Here is a 10,990-nt window from a genome sequence, read left to right as displayed (position 1 = left end):
TGCCTTTGGGGCACTGTCCCTTCTTGTCTCACAGAAGTTGTTTCAAGGGGTGCTCTGAGTGCTGCCCTTTGCCCTATCCCTGGCCCTTGGCTCAGCCTTGGCCACAAGGCCAATTGTCCAAAGGAGGGGATTTGGTTTGTCTCTAGGACAAAGCTGAGGGAAATGTTTATGGCAAACAGGCAAGAGTATTCTGCCTTCCTCATGAAACAAAGGAATTGCTAAGTGATGGGTGAAGTAATGCACCTTATTTCATCAAATTTGGGAGCAATTGGATACCATTGGCTTTCCTGGACTTGAGAGCATCATCATTGTAAATGCATTTTGTAAAAGACTGTTACAAAGTTTTCCTAAACTGCAAAGCTGTTGTGGTTCTTCCTTCCCATGGACATGGCCTAACGCTTCTCCAGCTCAGACAGAGCTTCCTCCTTGGTAATTCTCTGCCACGCCTCAGGGATTGCTCCTCTACCCTGAAACTTCCCATTGTACTGAGCTTCCAGCTGTGTCCTGAAATGAGACACAAACCATTTCCAGTACGCCTGCAAGGATGAATCAGGAAGAATTTTCCAAGTGGACTTAGGAGGTCCAGCATCCCGGTATCTCTTGTAGGGGATTCGTTTACTGTCAGAAAGTACTAAATAGCAGTCACTTGCAACAAGGCTGGAACAAATATCAATGACCAGGTGGTCTGTTCTATACCATTTGATTCCCATCAAAGCTTGCGGGCGATGGAAGACCACCTGATGGTCTCCATCGTGATTCTGCATTGTGTTTGTGCAGACAGCCCCACAAAAGGGACACTGTGCCCAGCACCCTGAAAAATGCTCCACCAGGATGGTGTGAGTCTGCCCTGAAAATGAGCTCAGGTCTGCACCAGCAAATTCTTTCTTGAGCCTTTCCTTCAGGTCAGGCAGAGCTTCTGTCATGGCCCTGCTCAGGAACTCAATGTCTGTGACCTCCTGGTGCTCAATGCCCTTCAGGTCACTTCTGGGCAAGTTGATCACTTCTGAGAGTTCCCTGCAAAATTCATCCAGCCAGAGAGAGATTTTATCTTCTCTGTCTTTTCTGTCTTTGACAATTTCGGTTGATAAAGAAACAGCTGAAAGAATGTTGTTATAGAGAATATCAAGGGAGGACCCTAAAAAGTCCCGCCGACTCCGACTCCCATCTAAACAGTGCTCCCTAATTCGTGTCTCAATGTAAGTCTGAAAAAACTGTCTTGGGGACCTAACGTACTGCTCGAAATACTCAAATTTTTCCTGTTCTGCCAGGTATCTCAGGATGCAAACTTCCAGATTGGCTCTGTTACCCCTGAAATCTGGGGATTTCTGCATGTCCTCAGCGATGGCTTTGGCTGTCCTCTCATAGACTGCCTGGCGAAGAGCTGGCTCAATCTTGTCACAAAGGAAAACAGCAAAAGTTGTGACAGAAGTGGCTCCTTGGCAGGAAATCTGGAAACATTGGAAGAAATCTTCTCTCTTGCTGCTCAAGTACACAACTGGGTCATTTGCCTTTTGGAATGCTTTGTGCATGGCTTTAAACCTTTCTGCTGCTATTTTGCACAGATAGAGAGACAAATCCATGCTGTAATCTCTGTTGAAAGTATATTTCCCATTGCTGGGGACAGAGTTCACACCTTTCTGTACTTCATTCAGTATTTCATGAATAAAATTTCTATTGTAATCGCGTTTCTCTTCTTCCTTCTTAGCAATGTTTTCCTTAACACATGCTATGATGCTGTCAGTGATGTGCTGAAAGTTGATCACATCAGCATTGGAAATGCTCCTGGGATCTGAGATAAAGCCTAAATACTTTTTCTTCATGATGTGTTTCTCAGGATCAAAAGAAAATCCTCTGCCTCTGGGAAATGACCTCATCCGTGCATGAAAACCCGGCTCCTTAAAGTGCTCTAGAAGGACATCTTCGATTTGTGCATCAATATCCACCCGTTCCAGAGGACGAGCAGCACGGGAGACTTCGGCAATCCACTGGTTCCAGAGGAGAGTAAAGTTGTCCTTCAGTTCTCTCTCACTGAGGCTCTTCCCTTTCAGACTCACAGCCAGGTCCTTACTCTTTTTCAGGAGCTCATCTTCATAGTCCAGCTTCCTTTCATCCAGTTTCTTCTGCTCCTTCTGAAGCTCAATAAGATTCTCACATTTCTTTTTTGTTTCATTAAGAAGAGTCTCTTTTAATTCCTTCAGCTTAAGCGCTGTGCTTAATTTCCACTGGACCAGTGTCTCACAGTCTTTGTCTTCCCTGAAATACTTTTCCACTTCTTTCTCAATGGCATCACTTGTCTCTTGCACCTGCCCTTCAAGGTATTCTCTAGTGACATTCTGCCAGTCCCCATTCCGAATTTTGTTGACCAGTCTCATCTGTATATCTAAGATGTGACTCCTCAGCCTCCAGGTCCATTGACTAAAGGCACTTTCCAGTCTCCTGTACACAGCAATCTCCAGGGAATTCTTGAAGCTGAACACAAAGTTTTCATTCAGCAAAGCATTCCAGAGGTCACCAATACGATCTTTCAGGCTCGAGAGCCTCAAAATGCTGTGCTGTGACTGCTTCTTGGCAGCCCAGAGGATTTTGCTCTTGAGTTGCTGGGCATTCTGGCTGTATTTGGGATTTGGTGGTGCCATTGGGGGGTTTCCTTCCCACAGGTGAGCAAAGTAGTGAATGTGGGTGTTCACATCAAAGCCAATGACATCGCTGAAGGAGGAGACATCACAGCACTCCTCCTGAGCAGCTACCACAGTCATTTCATCCAGCTTTTCCTGCAAACGCCTTCGTCCTTCCATGTTCTGCTCCTTGGCAGTTGCTTCCCCCACGTTTTGGTGGACAAAGAGGCAGCTTGGGGAAAGATTGACTTTCTTCATCCTCAGGAAAGCCTGCACAGCGATCTGGAGAACATCCTGCATTTCTGATGGATTTTCTCCAAAGATATTGATCACAGTCAAGTTGCCAACACCAATGACAAAGGTGGCCAGCTCATTGTCATGGTTCAGAGAGTGTTTATTGGACATCTCGATGGCACGAAGTCCCTCTGTGTCAACCACCAGCACAAAATCAAAGCCCAAGTCTTGCTGTAGCTCCTCTGCCACTGGGATGAGCTGCATGAAGGCCCCACGGGTGCATCTCCCTGCGCTGACGTTGAACTGCAGACCAAACATGGAATTCAGCAGGGTGGACTTGCCTGTGCTCTGGATGCCGAGCACAGAGAGCACAAACACTCGTTTGTCCCCCAGCCTCTCAATTAAGCTGTCAAAGATTGCTCCCACCCAGCGCAAGGGCAGGTAAGAAGCATCGCCATCCATCAGCTCCATGGGGTGCCCTGAAACCATCAGATCTGCTGCAATTTCTGGCAGTTTGACAAAATTGTCTTTCTTGTAGTTCATTATTTCCAGAGCTTCATAAATCTGCCCTAACTCTCTCAATAGGTTCTCCAGGCCGATGGATGAATCATTGATTTCATTAGAGAGGGCATCCAAATGACTCGGCAACTCATCGTTGCCCCTGGGCTTTTCCTTGCTTTTCTTTCTTGACTGGATTTCAGACCATAATTTGTCATAGTCCTTCCTCAGTTGTTCAAGGCGACCACAAGACAGGTCATGCATAAAGACCTTCATCCAGTGCAGGAAGTATTTCTTGGTGTTTGCTGGCTGGACCTGGAGAAAGCCAAGGAATGATTTCATCAGTGCGTTGAGAGGGAAAGCTTGGTCAAGTTGCTTTTTTCTTATTGCTTTCTTCTCATATTCAATTTGGCTGCGATGATGCTCAACGCTCTTGTTCCTCTTCTCCTGCAAGCGAGTGAGTTCTTTGTCCTTTTGGCACCACTGGTACCACAGTTTTCCTTGAAGTGGCAGCAGCTGGGATTTGATCTCAGACAGCTTCTCTTTCTTCAGAAGCTCCACCAGCTCCTTTGCCTTTGCTTTGGCTGTCACACACACATCTCGATCTGCATCCACTATGAATCCGTGCTGGCGAGCTTTCTCCATGCAGGACTCCAGGCTAAAACATGGATTAGAACCTTCCAGGAGATTTCCAATTGTCTTGGTCAGTTGGTCCATCAGTTCTGCTTCATTTCTGTCCTTGATCCCTATTGTTATGTTTTTGCTGGCTTGTCCAGCTGCAGCATTGTCATTTTCTGTGAGAAGACAAACCAAAGGCCTTTGCGACTGCCACAGGTCCTGCAGAAGCTTTTTCCCCCTTTTGTCCATGTGCTCCCAGTCAGACACAAGACACACATTGACAGCAGATATCTCCTGCAGGAACTGCAGCTGTGCTCCGTGATCCCTGGCATCTCCATGCAGGTTACAGAAAGCCACACAGCACTCAAAGGTGTCATCAGGGCTTCCACCAGGGTAGTACCAGGCAATCTCCACCAGTCCTTCCATCAGCAAACGCTCTCTGGTGCTGCCTCTGCAGTGGCGGTGGAAGAAAGTGTCGTGTTTGCGTTTGCTGAGCACAGCGTTGAGGAGCTGGGACTTGGAAGAGAAGGCCGAGCTGCCAATGCGGATGAAGGACACGATGGGTGTGTGTGCCTGAAAGATGAGTTTGTTGCTGAAACTCTTTGTTTGGGCCTGCTTTCCCGCCTTCTCCACCTCTTTCCAGCTCCTTTGGATTTGGCTGAGTGCATAGAGCGGGAACTCGATGCGTGAAGTGCTCGGGTTGGGCACCAGCAGAGGCAGCGCCAGTTGGCAGAACGCCAGCTTGGTTGCCAGGGTCTGTCTCAGGAAGTCATCAGCACAATGGAAAATGGCCATCTGCAGGTCCATGGGGTGCACATGGCCATCCCTGTTTGCACGTTCAGGGGCTGCTTTCATCAGCTTATCAAAAAAGTTTTCAAAGGAGTCTGATTGCTGGTGCTCTTGCTCTCTGGTTTCTGGCATGGATGCAAGGCCTGGGTTGCTCCTTTCCCAGCAAGTCAGGTACCTCACCTGGTAATCCACCGTTAATAGTTTTTTCAAGAAGTATAGTGGCAGTTCCTTGTCCTGGCTGGGCTGGCTGTCCTGCAGAGATGTCTTGCAGATGGTGCGGAAATCTCCCATCCCCATTTTCCTTGGATAGTGACTTTCCAGTCCAAGGCGCTTGAGCAGCTGGAGGAACTCCTGGGTTGCAATGGCTTCATTTTCTTTGGCTTTGCTGCTTTCTGACTTGGACTGGGACTGACTGGGGGCTTCATGTGTTGGAAAAGTGTCTTCCAGGTCACTGAGTATGTTCTGCATCCTCTCCTCATCCCATTTGTCATCCAAGAACCCATTGATCAAGGAGTCCAAGTCCCGTTCCAGCCTCTCCCAGTCTTCATCTCCAGTGTGCTTTTGGAGGAGATTCTTTATCCGTGTGGACCACGAGCCTTTTATGTGATTTTCCATAAAAACCAAACGCTCCCTCTTCTGCTCAGGGGACAGCTTTTGACTTTCGGGTGTCACAGTCAGACCTGTCAGCAGGAGGGAGGCCTCAGCTCTGCCTGCATCTTGCTCCTTCAGGTTCAAGTAATCCGCATGTGCCGTTTCCATTTCCTTGGCCATGTACTGAATTTCTGCGTGTCCAAGGAGTTGCTGAAAAGTGCTGCTCTCGACCTGGTACCCTATGCTGGTGGCAATCAAGAGCACCAGCAGTTCCATGTCCTTCTGAGCCTGTTCCTGGAGAGACTGGAGTAAGGAATAAATGGCCAGGCTGCTGGTCAGGGTGGCTTCTATCTTTGCTTCATGAACATCAGAAGCAGAGCTTCCTGGTGCGTAGGTGACAGCATGGATGTGCTCCTGCATTTGCTGCAGTGTTTTGATGAGCTCTTGAAGCTCAGAGACTTTGGGAGATCTGGGAAGTGGGTGCTCAGTCTGGAAGACCCATTGCATAATGAAGGAAGCCTCAGGGAAGTCCTTGACAGAGTAGATATGAGGATTCAGGAGACTCCTCAACATTGCCTTGATAGTGGTGGTGTTTTCTGGAGGTGACTTCTGGCAGCTCCGTACAGTGTTCACCAGGAAGTCCTGCAGGGCTTTGTCTGACAGGCACACGTTGATCCACACACTGGGGTTCCTGGTTTTTGCACTCAGATCATCTTTTAGCTCCATCAGCATGAGTAGCTTCCTTTCATCCACTTTTGTAACCTCCCAGGCCTTCACAGTTGCCATGAAATCTCTGGCCTCTTGCACTGCACTGCCTAGTTCCTCTCCAAAAACCATGCCAACGCTCTCATTCGTCAGTGCTTCGTAAGCAGCCCTGAGGGCTCTGCTCATCTGGCCTGCAGACTTAAAATCCTTGCAGTGATTGCCCAGGATGACATCCCACACTGGGATCAGCTCAAAGCCACGGTCGATAACGCACCACGTTGTGTTATCAGACACAAGCCCCGTTTTCCACTGAGGAAGGGAAGATGTGTCTGCTGGCCCCCCGGTGTTGACCACGTAGAGCTGAATTGCTGTATGAGAACTCTCTCTGGCTTTTCCCTGGACAGAAGCCTTTGAGCTGGATTTGGAAACATCCAGGGTCCCTCCTACACTGGCCCCAAAGCCACCCCAGCTGGCCCCAACAAAGATGTTCAGTGCTTCAGATGTTTCTCGCTTCACCTCTTCCCGCTGCTCAGCTCGGAATCCTTCTGTAGATGCCTTCCACCAGAATATCCCCCCAAAGTGGAGGGGACCCTGGTTTATATGGGACCCAAACCTGCTGAAGAAACTCTCACATATCTTCACCAAGGTGGAGTTGTCTTCTTTCTGACTGCAGCTCAAAAGCTGCTCCATGTCTTGCAGCTCCCGCAGAGCCGCATCCGAGAGGCAAAGCTGATGCCTTTGGAAGTAGCAGGAGGCCAGAGGGATGTACTGGTACTTGGTGGTGCAAAAGTAGCTCTGCTCAGAGCGGGACTGGTGGGTGTCCTCTGACTGCGAAGTGCGGCTGTAATCTACACCCACTCCCACATTAATCCCCCAGAATGAGCATTTGGCAGAAACGCTCACGCTGAAGCCCAGCTGCTCCATGGACTTGGTGAAAGTGGATTCTGCTGCAGAGGAGGAGAACTCCTTCCTCTCAAGCAGCGATCCTTGCTCCGGACCGGTGAGCTGGAATCCCTCAGGAACTCTGAGGAGCTGCTCTCGCTTTGCCAGCGCATCTTCAGGTCTGCTGGTTCTGTAGATGCCCTGCAGGGCCAGTCCCCCTGACGCCCGCCTCAGTACCTCCGTGTCAGGGATGTTCTTCCCACTGCCTGCTGACAGCTCCTGCTGCTCCAGCTGCTTATGGATCCTCTCCAGTATATCTGCCAAGGGTTTCTTTGGTGGTGGCCAGAACTCTTTTGGAATCTCCATGGCTCGCCACAGAGTCTCTGCTTTCTCCCTCAGAGCATCCTGGCTGTGGCTGTGACTGTTGAGCATTTCTGTCAGATCCTTCAGAGCTTGGTTGGCCTCATCTTGTCTCTGCTTTGCCTTCTCCAAGTTATGCTTTTGCATCTCCTCACGCGTTTTGTCATCTGTTATTTTCAGGAGTTTCTGCAGTGCCTTTTTCTCCCAGGGATGCCGTACCTCACACTCCAGCCTGAGGTAATCTTTATATTCCAGATGTTCCAGGGCTTCTCTGCACTTGATTCCCAGCACCTGTGAAGCTTTGGGCAGCCAGTATCCAGCATCCAGTCCTTCCTTCTCAAATGCCTCTGCAAGGAGCTGTGTCTTTCCATCCTCTTCCTGTGTGTCCTCCTGCGAAGCCATGGCTGTGGAGGAAGAACAGAGACTTTCCCTGAGGTGTTGTCAGAAACCCCAGACTCCTGGCAGAGGCTGTGCAGCAGCTGCAGCCCTGGGGATTGCTCCCACCAGGCTGCTGGAGCCAGGCCTGGGATGGCACAAGAGCCAGGGTCTCCTTCCCATCACCCTGGATGTGCCTGTTGCTTTCCTGTTTGCAGGATCAAGCCTGAAGGTGAGTCTTTATCCCAGAGACTGCACAAACAGAAAGAGATACACAGACACAGAGACACACACACACACACACAGACAAACGCACACACACACAGACACAAAGACACACACACAGACAAACACGCACACACACATAGACGGACACAGAGACAGAAGCACAGGCACACACAGACTCACTGAGCCACACAACCTGCCCTGGACAAGGTGCTGCCTTCACCATCGCCCACATCCTCCCAGCAGAACTCAATCCACAAGTGCAGACAGCCGGGGCCATTCCTGGCTCCCTGGAGCACTGGCACAGCCCCTCTGCCCATCCAACAGCCCTGCCTGCATCCTGCACCCTCTGCCCAGCCCACGGCTGCCCTGCTCGCTGCCTGGCCCAGCCTGCTGCTCCCAGCACCCGGAGGCAGCGCTCACACACTCCCCCCATGGCACCCCACACTCCCCAGACACACTCCCCCCATGCCCCCAGGGGCTCTGAGCTGTGCTCCTGCTCCAGCTGCCAGCGCAGCCCCTCCCTCGCCCCTCTCTGGCCTCTTCCCAGGAGCTGCTTCCTGGCACCCTCAGGGGCCCACCCCAGTGCAGGGGGAAAATCCACCTTGTCCCTGCCTACAGCTGTGCCTGGGACATCCTGGTGGCCCTTCAGGAGAGACTGGAGATGCTGGGAGCAGACTCAGAGAGGTGCCCTCTGTGATCTGCTGCTCATTAGCACAGATGATCTTGTCAGCCAAGTGCTCATTTGGTTTAGTCTTGGCTTCAGCCACCACAGAGCCACTGAGCTTAAAATCTCTAGTGGCAAGAGGAAAAGTGCCAGCAAACCTTCAACCCTGGCCTTGAGGGGAGCAGACTTCAGGCTGCTCAGGAGCAAGTTACAGAGAAAAAGCCACAGGGAAACGGCTCTGGAAGGTGCTCGGGTCCTGTCTGGGGGTTTGTTCTTATCCCATAGCCAGTTTGGTTTTTAATTCGGTTTGTGTCTGGAGTTTTTACTGTCCCCCCTCTGATTCAGGAGTATCACAATGCATGAAGGACGGCCCAGGTTTCTTTGTGGGGTTGGAGACCAGAGGCTGCTCTTACTTCCAGCAGGGGTGATCAACACAGGGGCCATGCAATACAGTGGATCTGACCTGAGATCCAGTTGCCCTATGTTTTTTTCCTTTCTTTCCCCTCTTCCTTTTTTCTTGTTTCAACACTGTGACCAGGGCTTGCCATCTTGCTTCTCTGCTCCTCTGCTGCTTGGGACCTGGGAGCACCCCTAGCCCCACTAGGCTCGACCTCAGGCCCAGTCATCACCGGTGAGCCATGCAAAGGAGCGGCCCCCCACCCCACCCCGCCCCTACTGCTTTAGGGGTTTTTGCTACACTTCAATACACCACCCTGAGTTTTCAGTGGCACTGAGAGCAGCTGCTCCCTGTGGACTGTCCAGGGGAAGCCAACTCCCCTGTCCCCTGTCACCAGGGCCGCCTCGCCAGAGCCACCATTGCCAGCGGAGAGGCGGCCGAGCTTGTGCCACAGCGCCCTCTGCAGCCGCAGAGGAATCATCGCACCTGCCCTGCCCAGTCGGGAGCCAGCAGCGCCCCTGCTGGCTGTGCCCGGAACTGCACCGCAGGGGCAGTGCATGATGGGTGAGACAAGGCTGGGATTGGGTTTCTGGTTTTGGTTGTTTGTTTGTTGCCACTACTGTTGTTGTTTGTTTCTCTTGGTAAATATATATGTATATATACACACTCTAGTAAATACCTGTTATTCCTTTCCCTATATCTTTGCCTAAAAGCCCCATCATTTCAAAGTCATAATGATATAGAGAGAAGGGAGTCATATTCTCCATTCCAGGAAGGTTCCTGCCTTTCTTGCTGGACACCTGTTTTTAAACGAGTACAGGTCCATCACTGCGAGTCACTTTTCATTGAAAAATCCCTAAAGGATAGGGCAGTCATGGGTGACAGTCTGTACAGACTCAGGAGAAAAAATCCTGCTTGTCACCCTAAATTTCCTTTCACAACACATTAACACATGGAGTTGATCAAGGACAGCCAGTTAATCAGAGCTTTATGGATTTCAGGAAAGCTTTTGATCCTGCCTCTCCTAGGACCATGGTGTGTCCCTTCCAACTCAGGCCATTCCATCATTCCACGATTCTGTACCTAACAGACCTTGTGCTTTCACTGGGCACCTGCCTTTAAACCTTTGGGATTTCTGACTCTTTCACACAACTCCAAGAATTGCCCAAGTCTCAGTTCAGTTGGATACTGGAGAGATTTATTACTTGCAAAAAATCCTTAGGAGCATTCACCTTCCATCCCACCAAAGCCACAACACTCTTACCAGAACAGGAATTGACCTGAGGGGCTTGGACTCAGGTCCAATAGAGCCAAGGGCTCCTGCACCCTTCCAGAGCCTTCAGGGGCAGCATTCCCTTGGGAATCCCTGCAGATTTGGGCAATCTGAGCAAGGGCTGTGGGCTCAGATTCCACTCACCCAACTCACAGGAGAGGCTCCCGTCACTCCCTTGGCTTCCCAGCAGACACCAGCAGCTGAGGGCCCCAGCTCAGGGGACACAGCACCGCAGCAGGAACAGGCCTGGGGTACACGGTGGGTGTGGAGAAGAATATGGGAACCCCTTGAGAACTGAGGAGGAAGAGCACCAGGAAGGAAAGGCCCAAAATCCTAAAGGAGAAAAACAGACAGTCAGGAGTAAGCGACCCATGAGCATGGCAGATTGTATTGTGTTGTACTGTGTTGTTATATCTTTTGTTGCATTAAGTTGTACTTTCGTTTATCCCAGTTTCCCCATTAGAATGGTTCTGCCCCTGCTGCCTCCTCCCATCCTTTTAATGTCAATCTCCCTACCCCCTCCCCCTTTTCCCCAAAAGTGGCTGAACCCTTCCCTCAACCCCTCCCCGGTGTCCTGTCGTGTCTCTTCCTGTCCAGCCCATCCCCTCCCTCTAGAAACTTCTACCAAGGGCATTGAGTGATAGGTTCAGGCACTAGGGCCCCTCCCTTGGGTGGCCCTTATTGGTCCCCCTACCTGCCTGTTTCCCTCATCCTCACGTCCTCCTGTATCCCCACTGGCAGGTGGGCAAACCCCTCCCTGG

General features: G+C 50.8%; 1 protein-coding gene across 1 annotated transcript; it reads right to left on the bottom strand.

The window, feature by feature from the left end:
* Nucleotides 1-343: 343 nt before the first annotated feature.
* Nucleotides 344-10,478, bottom strand: LOC131082097 (interferon-induced very large GTPase 1-like). The gene is made up of 2 exons (XM_058021732.1): nucleotides 10,374-10,478; nucleotides 344-7,696 (listed from the first exon to the last, which is right to left on the bottom strand). Exon 2 carries the CDS (start codon nucleotides 7,692-7,694, stop codon nucleotides 393-395), a length of 7,302 nt encoding a protein of 2,433 aa, XP_057877715.1. The 5' UTR covers nucleotides 7,695-7,696; nucleotides 10,374-10,478; the 3' UTR covers nucleotides 344-392.
* Between the last annotated feature and the right edge of the window lie 512 nt (nucleotides 10,479-10,990).

The sequence above is a fragment of the Melospiza georgiana genome, chromosome 3 (assembly GCF_028018845.1).
Source record: "Melospiza georgiana isolate bMelGeo1 chromosome 3, bMelGeo1.pri, whole genome shotgun sequence".
NCBI classification, from domain to species: domain Eukaryota; kingdom Metazoa; phylum Chordata; class Aves; order Passeriformes; family Passerellidae; genus Melospiza; species Melospiza georgiana.
The sequence above is the reverse complement of the archived record's forward strand: the minus strand, read 5'-3'. Positions and strand labels throughout refer to the sequence as shown.